The sequence below is a fragment of the Crocodylus porosus genome, unplaced genomic scaffold, assembly GCF_001723895.1.
Source record: "Crocodylus porosus isolate Cpor-Errol unplaced genomic scaffold, CroPor_comp1, whole genome shotgun sequence".
Classification (NCBI taxonomy): Eukaryota; Metazoa; Chordata; order Crocodylia; family Crocodylidae; genus Crocodylus; species Crocodylus porosus.
This window is the reverse complement of record NW_017728943.1, coordinates 60,400,626-60,420,979: the sequence shown is the minus strand read 5'-3', so window position 1 is coordinate 60,420,979 and position 20,354 is coordinate 60,400,626. Positions and strand designations below refer to the sequence as shown.

At 45.0% G+C, this 20,354-nt stretch overlaps 1 protein-coding gene across 1 annotated transcript in view; it reads right to left on the bottom strand.

Annotated features, from left to right (window-relative positions):
* HHAT (hedgehog acyltransferase) overlaps positions 1–20,354 on the bottom strand; it is a 268,031-nt gene that overhangs the window by 122,045 nt on the left and 125,632 nt on the right. Inside the window, exon 9 of the mRNA XM_019548569.1 lies at positions 8,801–8,836. Within this exon, the coding sequence (XP_019404114.1) occupies positions 8,801–8,836 (36 nt within the window). The remainder of the gene's footprint in view (positions 1–8,800; positions 8,837–20,354) is intronic.

Genomic DNA, 20,354 nt, shown 5'->3' with positions numbered 1-20,354 from the left:
ATATGAGCACTCTCTCCACATACACGCCTATAAAAGCTGAAAAATCTGCCCTCTCTAAAGGTCTTAATTTCTGTCCGGAAAAATACCTTAATACAATACTATAATGTGAACTAGAATAGTTTTTCTGACACCTGTCTCAAGGAATATTTCCACAACCAAAGTGAATCCACTTTCAACAACAACACTTGGTCCTGTGACATCGAGAAACAGATTAACATCACAACAACCTTTCTCAGAGAGAAGGGCCATAGAATCTCTAAGATCCAACCACCAAATAGTAATATAACCAGCATATAAAGCAGGAGCTATAGTTATCCTTAACCTTGAAGACTATATAAAAGAAGCCAACAGATAACTCTCTGACACCACCTACTACGAAAAATGAGAGGAAGATCCAACTCCTCTTTTTACCTGAAAACTCAAAACCACCATCACATCATTTCTATCTGAAATGCAAGAAAAACTACAAAACTAGATCCCCCACTACCCAATCCAGGCACTTTTTACATGCTCCCTAAAATCCACAAACAAGGAAACCCAGGCAAACCTATAATATCCAACCATGGAACCCTAAGGAAGTATCACATTTCAAGTTTCAGGTCTTTGGGTGACCTAAAACCTTTTGTCACCCAAAGATCGAGTTTTCTCTAAGACACAACAGACTTTCTACAAAAACTTAAAAATAGAGATCACTTTCCCAGCAATAAATACCCTCCTAGACACCATGGATCCTACCAGCTTATATACCAACATCTCACACCAGGATGGCATCCAAGCCTGCCTTACATATCTACAAGATTACAACTCAGAAAGAGACCTAAAGATATTATTGAACTTATGCACTTCATCCTCACACACAACAACTTCAGTTTCAATAACCAATGCTTCCCCCCAACCATGGGCACAGCTATGGGCACCAAAAATGGCCCCATAGTATGCCAACCTTTTTATGGCCCACCTGGAAGAAGAATTCCTCAAGAACCACACCATCAAACCCATGCTATATCTAACATATGTAGATGACGTCATCATTTGGACCAAAAACCTGCAGTATCTGCTTGATTTCCATCACAGATTCAATAACCATCACCCCTCCATCAGACTCTCTTGAATACTCGAGCACCAACATTTCCTTTTTAGACACTATGATCAATATCCAGAATGGTAAAATACAAACCACCATAAACAAGAAGGCCATGGACCAACACACATATATATCTACAGCAAACCAGCAATCATCCTAAACACACCAAGAAAGCTGTAATATATGGCCAAGCCCTCCAATACCACCAAATTCGTACTGAGGTAAATACCTGTGACTGTCACCTTGCTAATCTCAAAAGGGCTCTCACCCAAAAAGGACATTCTTCCAGAGAGTGAGGTTGTACTTTTGAAAGAGCCACCTGGATACCACATGAAGAATTGCTGCAATACAAAAAGAAAATACTCATGAATCGTACACCATTAGTTTGACATACCTTCCTTCCCTGGAACCTATATGGAAAATCCTCAAAGATTTTCCAATCAATCCAGACATCTGCTGGGAAGAGCAGTCAGCCAGGTCTGACCGCTCATGTAGATTCCTAGCCGAGATACACGACCTCCATCTAACCCAGGAGGTGCACAGCCCCATCAGGGGAGATGCCTTGTTGGATCTGGTCCTGGCCACGGGCAAGGACCTGGTGAGGGGTCTGCAGGTGCTCAACCACCTGGGTGCCAGTGATCATCACCTGCTGGAATTCACCATCTAGGGCAAGCTGGCAAAGGCCTGAAGCAAGGCAGCAGCCCTGGACTTCAGGAGGGTGGATTTCAATGAGGGAAGGAGAATAGTCAGGCAGGCACTGAGGTCCCAGAGGGGAGAGGAATTAGGTGTCTAAGAAGAGAGGCTATTTCTTAAGGAGACGATCATCCAAGCTCAAAAGGAAGTAATCCCAATATGGATCAGAGGGGGCAAAAGCCCCCACGGCTCACCAAAAGCATATGGGAACGTCTCCCAGCTAAAAAGGAGGCATAAACCTAATGGAAAGGAGGGGCCATCACCTGGGAGGACTATACCTCAGTTGCTCGGGGCTGCAGGAGGGCAGTCAAGAAGGCCAAGGCGGAGATGGAACTGGGACTAGCTACCCGGATCAAGGACAACAAGAAGGTTTTTTTTAAATACATAGGGGGTAAAAAGAAGGTACTGGGTAACCTGGGGCCTCTGCAGGACACACTAGGAAATCTGGTCGTCACACCAGACAGCAAAGCTAACCTATTTAACAATTTCTTTTCCTACATTTTTCCGACAGGGACCAGATCAACCCTGCTACTGGGACCCCCATAGGACCCAGGGGAGGCGCACCCAGGCCTAGGGTCAGTGATGAACTAGTCAGGGAACTTCTGGAGGGACTGGACATATTTAAATCAGCAGGTCCTGATGATCTCCACCAGAGGACTGGAAAAGGGCCAATGTGGTTCCCATTTTCAAAAAATGGAGGAAGGAGGACCCAGGAAACTATAGGCCAGTCAATCTTACCCCGATCCTGGGAAAGCTTTTTGAGAGAATTATCCTAGTGCATGTCCACGAGGGGCCAGCAGGGGAGATTATGCGTAGGGGCAATCAACATAGGTTCATTAGAGGCAGGTCCTGTCAAACCAACCTCGTGGCCTTCTGTGACCAGGTCATAAAATCCTTGGACACAGGTGTCACGGTGGACATAGTCTTTTAGGACTTTAGGAAGGCCTTTGACACTGTCTCTCACACCATTCTAATTGGCCGGAGGGCCGCACCCAGAGAGTGGTGGTGGACAGGTCTTATTCGACCTGGAGGGATGTGGGCAGTGGGGTTCCGCAGGGCTATGTCCTTGGGCCTGCACTGTTCAACATCTTCATCAGCGACTTGGACGAGGGGGTAAAAAGCACCCTGTTCAAATTTGCAGATGATACTAAGAAGTGGGGAGAAGTAGGCCTAGAAGGGAGGAATAGGCTGCAATCAGACCTGGACAGGTTACAAAGGTGGGTGGATGAGAACAGGATAGGTTTCAACACTGACAAGTGCAAGGTATTTGCACCTGGGAAGGAAGAGCCAGCAGCATACCTACAGGCTGGAGAACTCCCTTCTCGTCAGTGCAGAGGCGGAAAAGGATCTTGGAGTCATTATTGATGCCAAAATGAAAACGGGCCAACAGTATGGGAAGATGGTCAGGAAGGCTAACCGTACCTTGTCATGCATCCACAGATGCATCTCAAGCAGGTCCAACAAGGTGATCCTCCCCCTCTATGCGACAGTGGTCAGGCCACAGTTGGAGTACTGCGTCCAGTTCTGGGCACCGCACTTCAGGAGGGATATGGACAACATGGAAAGGGTCCAGAGGAGGGCCACTCATATGATCAGGGGTTAGCAGAGCAGGCCCTACGAGGAGAGGCTAAGTGACCTGAACCTGTTCAGCCTCCAGAAAAGAAGGCTGAGGGGGGATCTAGTGGCCATTTACAAACTGGTCAGAGGGGACCAGCAGGCACTGGGGGAGTCCCTGTTCCCCCAAGCACTACCAGGAGTGACTAGAAATAACGGTCACAAACTGGCAGAGGGTAAATTCAGATTCGACATCAGGAGGCACTACTTCACTGTCAGGGCAGCTAGGATCTGGAACCAACTTCCAAGAGAAGTGGTGCTGGCTCCTACCCTGGGGGTCTTTAAAAGGAGGCTGAATGAATACCTTGCCAGGATTGTTTGACCCCAGTACTCTTTCCTGCCATGGCAGGGGGTCGAACTTGATGATCTGCTCAGGTCCCTTCCAACCCTACCAACTATAAAACTATGAAACCTTGTTTGCCTACTCCAAGTGAAGAGATGCAAACCAGTTTCCTTGATATAGTGAGGGAATTATCACTGTCATGGCAATCATCTTGAACTTGAGCTTGAGGATGAATCTGTGAGCTTTCTTAGGTCCAAGATTGGTCATCAGCAGAACTAGAAATAACTACTGTAGGACCTCTTTCCCCTTAGATGCCAGGAGGTTTGTTCTGCAGTCTCTACTGCCAGCCAGGAGTGGCCCTCTTCTTCCAACACACTCCTGTGATAAAGGCTGCTAAAAAGGAATGTGGAATGGGGTGTTTTGAGAGGGCAGTGATTCAAACTGGATAGAATGACTGTTTACTACCATGTCCAGGACCCACTACTCCAAGATGGGCCAATGCAAGGTAAACATTGGCCAAACAATTCTAGAAAGGCAGGCAAGGGAGACAGGAACCTTGTACTGCCAATCCTACCACCAAACAGGGCAGAATATCAACGGGTTGAGAAGCAAGGTGTAGTGGGGCACTTTTGTCAGTGGGACCACTGTCATTTTCTTCAGGGCTCCTTTCAGGCAAAGGCAATCTGCTTTGGTGGCACAGCAGCATATGCTGTTGGGAAGAACCCTCTCCTCTGCGAAGTGTATAGATCATATTTGATATAGCATTGAGGAGGGAGGGGGAGCAGTCACAAAGAACAGAACAGGGCTTTAGATTTTTTAAAGGACTGCACAGTCTCATCTCTCTCAGAACTAAACAGAAGTCCTACCCTGAAAGGCAGGTCCTATACAACAGCCTGGACCTCCTTCAGGAAACCAGGACCCTGTAACCCAGAAGATCTATACCTCCTAACCACTGAAAGCCATGGATCTGGCTGCAGTATCAGCTGAATTCAGAGCCACCTGAAAGACCCGCTTCACCTTTCAGATCTCTGATCTGTCCCTCCATGATCAGAGATCTCAAATTTCTCTCTTACCAAGGACAAGTAAAACTAAAAGAAAAGACTCTCACTCTTCCTAAGGCTTAAGTCACTAGGACACACGGGATGTTTATACACGTGCTGGGGGAAGGGGGGGGTGTTCTTTAATTAAAGTGACTCTGAGACCTGCTCTAATTAAAGTGCACAGAGTATCTTGTGCATCAGTGTCCCTGAGTTTAATTGTGGCAGTGGGGGTGCTTTAACTAAAGCTCATTCAACAAGCTTTAGTTAATGTTTCCCCGCTGCCATTTTTCAGCATGGGGACACTGATGCACGAGAAGCTGGAGTCTGTGGAGCACAGTAATTATCATGCTCCAGCATGTATTTACAGTGCATCAGAGCAGACTTGCAGCTGCACCCACAGTGCTCTGTCTCTAGCTAGGCTCTTCAGCAGACCTGAGCAGCAGGAAGTGAGCCCTGTCTTTTCCCCTTGGTGCAGGCGTACAAAAATGGGCAGGCCTAGGGCACACTTTATGGATTCTCCAAAGGTTATACTATCTCCAGCCAAAGCACAGGACATGACACACACTCCACAAATGGGAATATGGAAGTGGGCAATTACTTAAAAGAAAAACATGTAGTTGAGATAGTCTCCAAACAGCTTATAGCCTAGCTAAACAGAAGAATATATGCATACAGAACATAAGTAACTTATCCAAGGTCACAAAGCATGTCACCATGAATAGTAACCAGCTCTTCTCATTTCAAGTCCAGTGTCCCAGTCGCTAAGTCATGTTATCTCCCAATCATGTAAGTAATAAAATTAAAAACAAATACAGCTTAGAGGTGGAAAACATCTAAAAAGGACTTGCTGTCTCAATAGAACAGACATATGAATAGCAAAAATGGCAAAATGGCTGGTACCCTCCTTCAGCTAATTATAAACCTCCAAGTATCAGATTTGTCAGTCACAACATTAAGGGTAGAAACCAAACTGCTCCACAAGGTCTTCTGTGTGCTTTACAAGATGGGGGTATTAAACCAGAAAGAAAATACTCAACCTAATTGAAATCCAGTGTTTGTTTGCTGTGTGGTGATTGTATAAACACACTACAAATCCAAAAGCACATCTCAATGTGGGATGTAAAATACTGTAGTATATAAGAGTAATATCTGAATATATTCCTCAATAAAAAGTAATTGGAAGTGATTCTCTTGCAACAGAAGCATTATTATTGATTTATGTTTAATGCATCTATAGTACCTGTGATTTTAGTCTTGCTTATGAGATTATTTGGTTTTTCAGGAAATCCCAGTACGAGTAGTAGAAGACAGTAACAATTTCTATCTCTTTTACAGCAGTGACATTTTTAAAAAAATCAGTCATCATATGGTCAATAAAAATGAAATAACAGGAGTGTAGATGTGAATGCATTTCTAGAGATGATAAACTAAATCGCAAGAAACATGCAGTATTCTGAAAAATGTAATCAGAAGCACAAATCTGCTAATGATTTAAAAATATGGCTTCAGTGAAGAAAACTCTTTGTTCAATCCTGTCTTGCTCTATCCCAATATGTTTAAAAATGTTAAATTTATAAAGTCAACCACTCTAAAATTTAGGAAATGCCAGAATACAGGTAGCTTGTGCTGAACTCAGACCCTGTGGCTGTGTCTACATGCGCAGAGGACTGTGCAGTCATTTAGTACTTCCTTAGGCATAAGCAAGTACTAAATTACTGTGCAGTAACCAGCATTAATGTGCAGTAGCACTGCCGCACATTTTTTCCCTGAGCTACTGCGTGGTAGCAACAAGCTATGACACAGTAGCTCATTGCTCGTGTAGACGCACCCTATGTGCATTATGATACAGACTTTAATTACAGGATCCTATATGATACTTTTCTGACTCATTCATTATACAGAATTAATTACTACTAACAGATCAGTTATTCTATATTCTTTTATGCTGTTACATTACTTCCTGTACAACACCCACATTTTATGCAGAATACAAAACTATTATTTTTTTAGGTGCAGTTATGCAACTGAGTTGCATGAAAGTAAAATTTAATCCAAAATGTCCACAAAATGTGCACTTCAATGGCCCATCTGAGGGTTCAACATTGGCACTGGACCCTAGGACAGCTGGGCTACTAGGTCCCATTTCCATAAGGGGCAACAAACTGAGGCCTCATACTCAGGAAGTATACTAAGAGACCAAGGAAAGATACAGTACTGTGGCTTACTCACAGCAACGGACATGTGGCAGGACCCAAATTCAGCAACCTGGTGAATGTCCAGTGGGTGAGCACTAACAGAGCAGAACTCACCACAATAAGGGTAAAGCTTGCCTGTGTGGGAGACATAACTTTCCAGGGGTCTGCTCCAAAACTGTGAATTCCCAAGGAAATGAAGACAATCACAAACTTCATCTGCTTCCACTCAAAGCGCAAAGTGCATTTTTAAAAGCTTGTCTTCCTTAATGTTATCACATAGCAACCTGCATATTAACTTGCAAATAAATTAAGAGAAAAAACCAAAACACCACCCTTAGCAAAACAGGATGCTTCATTGTACATGCTTCTCCCACTGGGGAACGGATAAAAGAACAAACATGTGACACGTTAGTCACATTACTCTATGCTCTCAGGACATCAGATGATGGAGCAGAACATGAGATAAGAATCAATACAGAAAAAGAATTCAGCATCTGGGTCCTACAAACATTGATCAATTTATTTGCACTACACTTCACTGAGCTGAAGGCCTATTTACTATCTCATTTTATATGGGGAATGGAATCTCAGAGCAATTAAATACAAAAATGGCAACTAATACTTAGCACCCAATTTGAGACTCCTGGGACCTTATTTCTCTGACTGCCTAGGATTATGTCACATTTGATGTGTTCAAAACCCAGCTCCTATTGATTTCAACTGCAGCTATAAGTACTCAGCTTTTCTCTAAATCAAGCCCTGGAGTCTTATGTCTAGCAGCCAGAAAACAAGGACACAGAATGACCACCTGTGAAAAGTTTGGGTTCACTGACTTGCTCCTCTTCACATGGAACTCTGTGTCAGGTACCGGGATGGAAGATAATTCTCCAGGGCAGTATTCAGACACCTTAACTAAGAATCTCCCCTTTCTCCTCCTGCAATTCACTGCTTCATTCCCCACAAATCTTTCAATTTCAAACCAAACAAACCACCACCACCCTTATTTCTGACTCCTCTCCCAAATGCAGCCCAATCTGTGTATTACAGGAAGCAGGTATTCCAAGGGAACAACCAAAGACTCATCCTTGTCACAAAGAAAACCCCTCTGACATGTTCCTGCCCCAAATCATAGAGACACTAGAGTTTTCCAAGTTTCTCAATCAGAAGTTTAAAAGGGTTTGTTTGTTTTTTTACATATGCCTTTGTAAACAATTAATTTTCCTCTTATTTCATAAAACGCTGGGCCATTTTGCTGAATTTTTCAAAATAAAGTTCAACCTCAGGCAGAAAGCAAACTTGTAAAGCTATACCCCAAAGAGTTTAAATTCAAGAAAATACCGTGTTTGCTTGCATAACCTCCCTCCCCACACACACACCTTTTTCCCAAAAAGTAACTCTGCAAAACTGTGCTGGGTGTCTTAAGTGGGCCAGCTTATTTCTGCCCTGGAATTGAAACTTAGGGACATTGCAATGGCAGCACAGGAATGCTGCAATAGCAATCCAGGCTGTCCTTCTTCCCAGTCATAGTGAGTGGGAAGAGTGGAGCAGCCAAAAGCTGCTGCCACTTCAGGAGTGGTCATGAGAGAGTTAAAAGTTTAGCTGTTGCCTGAGTGGCAGCATTTAGGATGCAGTCATGTACCAGAAACCCTTGCAGTCAGGATTCAGCCATGATTATGAAAACGATTTTTTCTTCATTCTGATTTCCAAAAGTGAGGCACATGTCTTATGCGGGGGGCATAGAACACACAAGAAAATAGTGATATATTGCTGACAACAGGATCTCACAGTCTAGTGCCAGGTAATGTCAAATAAAGCTGATGCTATCCACTCTCCTAACAACAGACCCACCACATTTAATGTTGTATTGCAATTTAATAAAGTGTTAGCTTACCTGATCAGAAAATTGTGTAGTCCAACATCAAAACTTCTGTAAGAGAAAACATTCAACATACTTTAAGTGGTCCAATACTTTACTAAGGAACATTATAAAAACACTCTACTAATAATCAAATATAGTTTAAGTTCTTAACTACAATGCCATTATTTCTAGATAATATGGCAATGCTATAAACACCTGGCATTTTCTTAACATAACTAAGAAAGAACATCACATACAATCTCAATTAATGTATGCAACAGGATGCATGAAATAACAGGCAATCATTAGGGCTGAGTACAGACACAAAAAGCCCAGAGGTTTCATCAAGTCAATCTTCACCAGCATAGATTGAACCAATAAGCCAATGAACACACATTCACTTTTGACTCTGGAAATGCAGCCACATGCCTGCAGTGGCCCAGGCCAAAGGCCAGGGAGGGGGATTGCTAGAGCATGCCTCCCTGCTTGGCTGGAGCAAGCAGTTTGGGCCAAGGCTGGCCTGCCACCCCGCCAGGGGGTAGTTGTAGGGGAGGTGCAAAGTATCCTGGGATACTGGGGGACTGTGAGTTAACTTGAATCTGGAAGGGATCTGGGACAGAAGTTCCACAGACCGCTTTAACCTAAATCAGTTAAGTCCGATACTACATCCACCCAGGTTTATCTTAAACCGGTTTTGGTCATTTTGAAAGCAGTTTATGTGCACTGAACTTCTATTGTGTTTCATATTTGAACTAGTTTCTGATCATTTATACTGGTTTATGTCTAATTTCTGTCCATAGCCCAGAACACAAACATAAATTCAGGTAAGGTCCAAGTTAAAAAATGTCCTTGTCCTCAGGGTCTGTTAAATAAGTTGATGTGACTGGCTTCTGTAATTTACTGAAAGTATAAACCTGAGTCTATAAATCCTGTCACTGACATTTGTTTGATAGCATTTCCCTGACTATTAGGTCCTCAGGCCTCAGAGTGAGGAGCTACAGAAGATCATTGTAGAGCTCACCATTCTCCCCTCTCCTCTTCCACTAGGACTGCCCTGTGCCACTCTAGCTATGCAAAACTGCCAAACTAAAAAAGGAGAATCAGCCATGAACCTCTGCCTACATCTGAGGTTCCCTGGACAATGGTAAATACTCTATGTGATGACCTCACCCCTCAAAGCCTGAGGTGTATAGAGCAGGGGTGTCAAACTCATCAAATCATGCATTCAGTGGGTCATCACAAGCAATAGTGATGAATGGGCCAGATGAGTGATGCAGGGTCAGCCCGCAGACCAGATCAGGCCCACAGCCTCCCTACCCGTGTGAGTGATCAAGCACATGTGCACCCACCCAGGCAGGCCTGGGACACTGGCCCCAGAGACTGCCATGTGAGGAACAGCCCTGGACCAGCTCCAGTGAGTAGGCAGTGCAGCTCAGGACCCAGCCCCAGTGAGTACCACTTGTGGTGCAGGGCCAGTCCAGCATAGCAATGCGCACATCTACACAAGATGATTTACTCAAAATTAGCACAAATTACTGCATGGTAAGCATCACGGTGCACATGTGCACATGGTTGTTACATGGTAATTTGCTCTAATTATGAGTAAATTTGCTACCTGTAAAGACAAAGTAGCAAATTTACTCCTGATTAGTTACTGTGCAGTATAACATGTGTAGACAGCCGACCAGGAGCAAACTTGGTCCTGGTCAGCCGGGCAGCAGGGGGCTGGAGATTGCTCTCTGTCCCTGGGAGCTGCCCACTGCCAGGGTGGGCTCTGCCATTGGAGCCCGGGTAGGGACAATGTTCCCCTAGTCCAGCAGCAGGGAGCTGCATAGGAAAGTCTGCATGTGCAGCCTGGAAGTGGCTGGGGACTGTTCTGTTTTGGGCAGTCCCCAGCCAGCTCCAGGCTGCACGTGGAGACTTCCCCATGCAACCCTGGGCTGGCCAGGAGCTGTCCCGGTCAAAAGCAGGTCCCAGCCCCATGCCTCAATCAGGTCAGGGCTTAGAAAAAGCTGCAGGGGAGGAGCAGATCCCAGCCCTTCACCCCAATCCAGCAGTGGGGCAGCTAGCAGTGAGCCTCCAGATGGATTTTCCATCCAACCAGGGGCTCACTGCTAGCTGCCGTGCTGGCAGATGGGGCAGGAGGCTGGGACCTGCCCCTCCCCTGCAGCTCTTTCCAAGCCTCCTGCCCCTGATCAAGGACCCGGGGCTGGGAGCTCCCTGCTGCTGAGGCAGGGGGATATTGTGGCAAAGCCTGCCCCAGAAGCAGGCCACTCTGAGGAGCAATCTCCCAGCCCCTGCCAAGTGACAGCTGTTTTTTTGGTTTTGTGATCCCTGCCAACCGTTGGGCTAGCACGGAGCCAAAAGCTCCCCCTGGCCGTTGCAGGTGGCTGGTGCAGGACCAGAGAGGGTGGGAGCAGCAAATTTGCTGCCACATCCTTGCATGTATGGATGCCTGCCCAGGGTGGGTTCCCAACCTGCAGCATTGCACATGTAGACATGTCCAATGTGGGTTAACAGGGCAGCACCTGAAGCCAAATTATAGGGCTACTCAGGCCAGATTTGGCCTATAGAACATTATGTTTGACATCCCTGGTCTAGAGCATATGCCAGGGATGAGTGTTCAGTACATATCTGGTAAGTGAAATAATCCTGGGGAATACCAGCAGCCATACAAGTCAAATCAGTGCCAGGGACCACAGTAGACCCCAAAGACTCTATGACTGAGGAATTATAATGGTGGTCTAAAAGCCATCTCTGGTCCCCTGGTGAGATTACCCTCTTTCCAAACTTAGGTTAGCCAACTCTGGGAGATTCAACCCACAAAGGAATCAATCAAATGGCAAGAAAACTGTATTTTGCCAATTCCCTTATTCTCTTCATATGCTTTTCTATGGAAAGCAAGAGACATGCAGTATCCTGCAATACTCTCCCAGATGGGTCCTTTGTATATAATGGCACAGCTGCAAAATAAATACAAAAGTCTTATTACTGGTAATGAACTTACTTTGAAACAAGCTTGAAATACTTCAATTCTTGAACATAAAATAAGTGAAAAAAGACTTTTTTTTTTAGCAAATACTAACTTGCTAAGCTATTGAACTTAGAAAGGCTGGTTTCTCATGCTGAGCACTGTGTTTAAAGTTGTGTTACTACTGCCTGAGATGATCTACTGAATATATGATTTGATCAGGGAAATCAGCATGGACATTACAAGTGGCATCATGAGCCAGGTACATATCAAGCTTTAGAAACTACAAAGTTTAACTGAAAATTGAATTACTTTCCTCTCGTTCACTGTAAAAAAGAAAATCAAATTCCCATTCCACCAGGTAGCAGCTGTTAGCAAAACTTACTAGGAAAGATTTTAACATTGGCATCATATTTTATATCCCCACGCACATTCCTTTGATGAAAACAATCTCCATCATACACTTATAAGACAACAAAGATGTAAGACCACTTAAACTGTATTATATCATTATATTTTCAAATTTATCTTCCTTGAACCCAGTGAGATCTGCCTCCTGCTCTCCTCTAAGACATCATCTTAGGAGAATACATTCACCTAATGTAATAGTACATAAAATGCATATTTACTTTTCTGAAAGCCTTTGCAGATAGGTCCAAAAAGTATTTGCGTTGGAGTTCAAGGGAGAGAAGATACTGTATAGCTGCAGGGAATAGATTGGTGACAGAGCCTCTGACATGAGGCCACTGTAGCAAAGGCCCATCCCAGGGGTGGCTAGGACACCCCCGGTGGCTACTCAGCTCTTATGTTACCCTGATCCTTCCCTTCTGTTCACCCGCCATGCCTTGATGTGCTTATTATACCTTTAAGGAAAGGGAGGCTGCCTCAGGGATCTCCAAGCAAGTTTTCATTTACTCCTGTCCTACTCCAGGGTCTAAGTCTGTTCTGGTTCTGGCCTCAAGCCCCCTCCTGGCTCCCATCGCCACACTATTCCTGGGTACTTAGTCCTTCCTGGTCCTGTTCCCCAGGCACTAGACCTGCTCTGGTCCCATTTCTGTTCTACTCTCAGGTACTTTGATCCAGGCTGGTCCTTTCTCCCCTTTCACTCAGGCTCTGGCCCCGCTCCCAGGCCTCTGGCCCTCCCTGCCCTGTTCCTGGGCTCTGGTCCTACTCCCAGGCCTGTTGGGACCTCCTCTTTCCCTTATTCCCTCCCAGACCTCCAGATGTTACCACAGGCTGTAATCTCACAGGTATTATTCAGGAGCTGCAGCCATCCTGTCTAGGAGATGTTCTCTCAGCCATCTCCAGGACCAGACTACCTGCCCAGTCGGGTTCTGGGCGTATCTATTGCAAACCAAGCCCCCTTCTGGGTCATGTGGCTCCTGATTGTCCCCTGCTGCACCTGCCATCTGCTTCATCTGCATCCTGCCTGCTCTTAAAGCAGCAGGAGCACCAAGCCTCCTGCTACAGCTATCCATTCAAATACAGCCTAGGTTTCCAGTAAGCAAAGCTCTTATCAGCTAGCAACTGTTGGTGTTCCTAAGTGAAAAGAATTGGGATGTTAGCCCGGTTACCAATGAAGAGGATATATATCATAACTCTACTATAATGTTTCTGGTTCCAGAGGACAAGGACCAGAATAGATATAGAGACGGCACTGCCCTCCTAACCTTAGGAGGGTGCCGTGATCCAATTCAGAACAAAGTTGAAGCACATTAGATAGGAGGGGTCTGAAGAACACACTTGGTAAGTCTGCCCTTGACTTGTGCTGAACCTGTTCTATGGATAAACTGAAATGCCTAGATTCCAATGCTCTCAAGGCAAAATCTTTCACAATACAGTGTGCATGGTGTTTAAAAGAAAGAGAAAAGACAACACAACTATTTTGTATAGCTCCTTCACATTAGGAGTGTTTACAGATTTCACAGAATACTTGTGTAGTTACAGTTAAAAGTGGAAGCAGAGATAAATGGGATTTATTAAAGCAACTGGAAAGGAAGAAAAGGTAAAGAGTTAGAGCTCTTATCTGGTATAAATCAGCATAAATCCACCTACCTCATGACCTCAATTTTGATTTCCTTTTACTGGTGTAATTCCACTGTCTATAGAGAATTCTAACTTTACTGTGTAAAGCAGAAGTAATCAGTAATCTGGTATAGCCAACAGCATTACAGCAGTATAAGTGAGATCAGAGTATGGGCCAACATCCATAAGACATTGTAGGCTGGTAAAATTCAGTGGTTTTAAAAGCAATGACAACAGTTTCATATAGGGTTTGGAACTGGCTAGGAAAAAATCACTAGCACAACTTAGAACAGAACACAGCTGTAAACATATATAAAAATGGGCTGCAACATTCTACATGTCTAGGAGTCTAAAGATCTGGGATACAGGGAGGTGGTTATAAAAATCTGATATTCATGCTGATATTCATTTAAGCATCCCCCTGTTTGCCTGGCTGGAATCTGAAACAAACCTAGCTGAATTCACAATAAATGATTGATAAAAACATATGCAATATATGCAATTATCTGTCAATTCCCAAATAGAAACAAATTAGAAAAGGGGGAAATAAGCTGAACATATAATCGCTCTTCAGTTTAATACTAAACAAAAATGAGGTAACTGTTCACTACCTCACAAGAAGAGAAAGATAAGTAATCAAACTGCATTTGGATTAATGATTTCATAATTACTCCTGTTCAGCACTACTTGAATCTAGCAATCAGACATGATAGGATGTGTGACAATGCCGGTTCTGAAAAACTTGGATAATATGAAAGCTAGGATACATGGCATACACATGACTGTTTATCCTCAAAGAAAAGTACCCACAGCCTCTTACCTGCTATTACGTATGTTGCTACCCACTTTATCTAACCCGTTCAGTGCTGAATTCTACTGAAAAAACAGCAGCTTTTCCCAGAATTTTATGGAAATGTCCATTAGGACTCCTGACAGTTTCAGGGTGGCAAATTCAATTCAGCATTGTAATAGTTTTTTACATCAGCATTTCTCAACCCATGGATCATCATGACCCAAAAGTGGGTGGCAAAAATACATGAAAAGGTCTCAAACAATCACAGGAAAATGAGCTAAACCATGTATTTTCTTCTTTACAGGAGAAAAATGTGGGGAACTCCAGGTTTCCCCTTGCTGGATGGCACAGTTCCAGCCTGCAAGGGGCAGCCTGGGACTGGGGGAAGTAGGAGGAGGGCAATCAGGCAGGCAGCACCCATACACCCATGCACATGGAAGCCCGGTGAAGTAAAGAGCAACTTCTGCAGCTCCCCACAGGTAAGTCAATGGGGTGGGGAAGATACCCACCCCACCCCACTCTCCCAGCCCCTGCCCCACACACTGGGAGGCTGGGATCTAGGGGCGCTAGCAAGGCTCTTGGGGTAGGATGCTGTGGGTTGGGACTGACGTTCACCAGCAGGGCCAGGGGCTGTGAATTGGGAGTGAGGGGTACCAGCAATGATTGTGTGTTGTCCATGAATTGTACAGTGATGAATGTCACTTGGGAGTAATGGAGGGCCACATGTTGATCGTGCTGTCGATGTTGACTTCTGTCTTTAAAATTAAGATGGTTGAGCTGCTTTAACTTGTAGTATGTAATACATACTTTGGGGCCAAAATACCTCTGTGTTTTTTCTACTTAAACTATTTACTGAGTCAGGACTGGCCACTGATGTTTACAAAAGGTTGGGAAACACAGTTGTACATCATGCATGTACAATACAGTACAGACAAAAGGGATTTGTAAGAAAAGGTTTTACTTAAAATAGTATAGGGAGAATGAAATCCCACCACAAGACAAATACGCTACAAATTACCTGTAAGCCATACTCTGTGCTGTTCAAAATGATGCTATGCTGCCCATATTTAAGATATAATTCTTTTTTTTTTTTAAAGGTATCAGGGTGCAACTCCCTACTCATCCTAAAGATAACAGCTTTTCCTTGGTTTAGAATTCTGGCCAACCAGGGAAACATGAGAAAAGAAAGCCATCCATCTCATTTCACAATCATCTCTTCAAGTGTACTTTTCTTCATCTCACTGGATTTCATGCAATATATACAGAAGACTGCAGGTATGAAGCTGAAAAGCAATCACAGCTTTAACACTGTTTTAATAGAAAATTTCTCTTACTGCTAAGTTTTAGTAGAAGATACACTTAACAATGAAACCCACCACTTAGTAGTACATTAACTACAACTCAGAAGAGCTGAGCAGCCTGGTTCATAGACTAGGGCTTTCAAACAGTTTCTATAAGATAATCCTTACATTCTCTAGTTATCTGCAGACATACATTTCCATCTCTTCAAGGCACATTTTAAGAGAACTGTTTCACAGACCTGCAATTTCTGTTCTGAAAGCCAGTGCCACAAAACAATGAGCCATTTCCAAATTTGTATTCAGGTCAGAACCGAGTAAAATCTTCACATGCAGCAAAGATGGCCCAAGGTAGGATGTACTTATCTGAACCTCAGTTGGCAGCAATAACATGTTCAGTGAAAATGCTATGCTGCTGATACCCAGAAACACACAAAGTTATTTTTCTTGCTCTGATGTAAACACTAGACATATCTAAATCCTGTAACAGGATTCACCAGTAGCAGTGGGAGTGGTACCTCCCTGTGACCACTCTCATCCCGTTCCTTACACTCTGGTATCCCTGGATCTATCTCCGCACCCCCAGTTCTTACTTGCTATGCCTTGGATGTTGTTGTTATACTTTGAGAGGTTGACTCCAAGGAACCAGTGTGGCCCTGTGTGCCCTTTTCTGCACTGTCTCCTTGAGTTCTTGCCCCTCTGTCCTCTTCTCAGGCTCTGACAGCTTGGTCACCACTTGCTGGGTTTCTGTCAGCCCACCAATTCAGCAATAAGCTAGGCCCCTTTGTAGGGCATCTTCTGTTACCTCCTGTCCTCTTCTTCAGCCACTCCCATGCCAAACCACCCACAAAATGCAATTTGGCAATACTCTACTCCATTTAAGTTGCTACTGAGAAACCTTTCTAAAACCTTCCCCAGGCTACTACTCAGTCCTGCTGACTCCTACCAGCTCTGGCCACCATGGGCCTACTCGCAGTTCTCTCACCAGTCTCTGGTACTGTTTCTCTGCTTCATGCACAGGCTGCTCCTTCATTTAGCAGGCAGAATCAATCTCTAGTTCCCCACAGCACTTTACTCTGCTACAAGCAATGAGCACCTTCCTCCAGCTCTGTCCAAGTCAGACTGCCCCCTCTGCCTCCGGTGCAGAGACTATATAACCCCTGGGTCCCCCTCCTTCTGAGCTGAGGGCACCTCAGCAGGCCATTACCTACTGCACTTACTCAAATATAAGACAACCCTCCAATAATTAGAGTCTATATATGGAAAATGTATAAATTTGTTATAACTTTCCAACTATAGAATCTAATTATTAGAGGTTTACCTCACATTTTTCCCCCTCCCACTGCTACAGCAAGGAAAATAAATTAGTGGGGGCAGGTAGCCCTCACCTTCTTTCCCACGCAGGTCCTTCCCCTCCTGTGTACTGTCAGACCCTGCTGTCCTTTAGCACATGAAAATAGTGAATATAATAGACTAATTACTACAGGTACCCATGGACTTAAGTCATCCAAAATTGATGCAGTTTACCTTTTTTGAGGCTCTTGGAAGTTTTAGCACAGGTACTCCATAAACATACATTTAAGCAGCAATTTTGTACCTACTTATACATAGTAAAAACCATGCATGATGTTAGTAAAAAGCTAAAAGGCTCCTGTTTTACCATACATTTCACTGGGCAGAGTCAACAGCAGTCAACAGCACCAGAGTCAACAACATCTGAAGCCATGGTGACCCTACAGCTCCACACTGCTCTCAGTATGTGTGTGTACTCCAGATACCTGCCACCAAGGATCCATGTGCTAATTAGCCCCTGCCTCATGACTGGAACCTGTTCTTGTCATGAGTCCTGGGATCCTCCAAAAACTTATATGCAGATGAGGTGCAGGCCAACCTGGTCTGGCTCCACCTCATGGAGGCTGGGGCTACACTAATATATGCAACAGGTTGAGAGAGAGGGGTGACAGAGGGAATCTGGGTGAATTGTTTGGGGCCTAATTTGGCAATGTTTGCCAGACTTTTAGGACTGGTAAAGAAACAAGAATCAATGGAAATGGGAAAGAAAGGCACAGCTCAGCTGTGAGAGTGAAGAGGAAATCAAACTGTATTCAGTGTAGTGACTCATGATGACTTGAAAAAGATTCAGTGTTAAGGGGGGCTGTGTGCATTGGACACTACTGTGTACCTTATTCTGATAGGCTGAGTTAACCTCTCCTTGTGGGAGGTTCCCATCACCACTGAAAGCCTGATCAATGCCTTACAGGAAGAGAAAGGGATCAACAGAGCATTGAGGTGTAAAGAATAGAGGAGAGAGACCCAAAGCTCAAAATAATGGCAGTGGTGACAAGTAACCAGGAGGTGGAAAGAGAAATAAAGAACAGGAAAGAAGGGCCACAGACAGATAGAGAGTGGACAACAGTGGAGAAGTTGGGATGGAAGTTAATGAAAGAGAAAGCGGGAGCAACAGCGGAAGTGGTGATAAGCAGAGCAGCAACAGGAGTGGCAATGACAAAGGGAAGACAGGAGTGGAGGAAAGCGGGAGGCAGCAGGATAAGGAACACTGGATGAGAAGCACAGAATAACAGAGGCAGGATGACATGCTAGCCCACTGGGAGTGGCATGGCAGGAAGACACAGAAAATGAAATGAGATGGCAAACAGGATCGGAGATTTTGGAGACTTTGGATAAAAGCAATATTAGCTGGTGACAGGATGGAGACAGGAACAACAATGAATTTTTTAGAAAAGGTACTATTTGAGATATTGGAAGTGCAGGTGGAGCACCTAACCAACCTGATCATGCTCCAAAACTGAAAGACCTGTATAGTAGGGCTGTGCGAAGCTTTGGTCACAGATTCAATTCGGTGGAGATTTGGCCTGATTCAGTCACTGAATCTCTAAATCCGAATTGAATCAGGAGACACTTTAATCTCTCCGAATCAAATCGGAACCCTACGAATCGATTTAGAGAGATTAGGAAAGATTCGGAGATTCAGACAGATGCAGTTTTAAATGTTTTTTCTACATTTCCAGGTACCAGGTGGCTGATCAATGCTGTGAGGATGGGGCAGATGGAGTGTCCCACAGGAGCATAGGGGGCTCCCCTGCACTCTCAGCAGCAGACCCAGAAGTGGACCAGAACCACTGCTGGTCTACTTCCAGGTCTGCCAGGGAGCATGCTGGGGGGCCCCCCTGCACTCCCCTGGTTCGGCAGCTGGTGCCTCCTGGGTCTGGGGGGGGGGCACCTGGAGTCCTCCTGTGGCCAATTTTCAAGCTGAGGGGTACGGGGAGGCCCCCAGTGAGCCTGGAAGTGGACCAGAAGTACTTCTGGTCTACTTTTGGGTTCACCGCCGAGCATGTGGGGAGTCCCCTGCACTCCTGTGGGACACGTCATCTGCCCCAGCATTGCAGCATTCACAAGCCACACCCAGTACCTTGAGGTATGTAGAAAAACCATTTAAATCTGTGTCTATGGCCGAATCGCTGATTCTCCGAATCCAAATCTGAATTGAATGTGGCCCATTTCACACACCCCTACTGTGTAGCAGGGTGAAGGGATTGGGGAAGGAGGATGCCCCACTTGCCCCCTCTCCCTTACCCATGGACTGGCAAAAAGCCCTGGCAGCGCCAGGCAAGGCAGCCAAAATGCAGCCAAAATGCTGAGTGCAGTGCCGCAAAAACCGTGGCCCAAGTTGCTGTGGAAACAACAGCTGCCAGAGAGAGGGGCCCTGGCTGGGAGTGCCCCAGCTGGCACACTGAACCCTAGTGAGCTTAGGGCCCCAGATAAATGGGGTCCCAACACTAACTCACTCCAAATGGGTCCTTCTCCCACAGGGAGCATAAGTGACAGCTGGGAGATGAGTCCTGTTGCTGATTGGCTGGACACATCCTGCAACAGAGCCAAAAGAATGCCAGAACTGATGAGAGGGACCCTTGGCTGCCAGATGGGCACACACATGCCTGAAGAGGATGAGAGGCAGCCAGACTACCCACATTTCTTTATTTCTGTAACTGTTGGAGATTCCAGGCATGAGTTCTGGGAGATATTGTTAATATGCTCCAAGGCTGGTGTGATAATCAAAGGGTGATTGATGCAGTGACTGGAGCCCAAGTCTGGTGGAACCAAAGAACTATAAGCATGCCTATGGCAGAAGTGTAGGGGTGGAGAAGCTCCCAATCCAGACCCTGCCAAAGGGTCCTGCCAAATGGCATTGAAGAACTCAGTGACTGATAACAGATAGCCCTGACTTGATGAGCATTGTCTCTCATTGAAGCAGAATTCTATAATTTCTTCCATCAAGTTATGGAGGGCAAGCACCTCCACTGAGCATGGTCTTCCCCACAATAGGCAACAGGAGTGACAACCAGGCCACATGGTAGACATTGTCACCTACTGGAACACAGAAGGGTATGAAAATTTCTGGAAGAGATATGCAGAGGAAAGTGGAAGGGAAGAATTAAAAAAACTAAGGTCAGTTAAAGGGAAAGTGGGAGCAACAGGAGA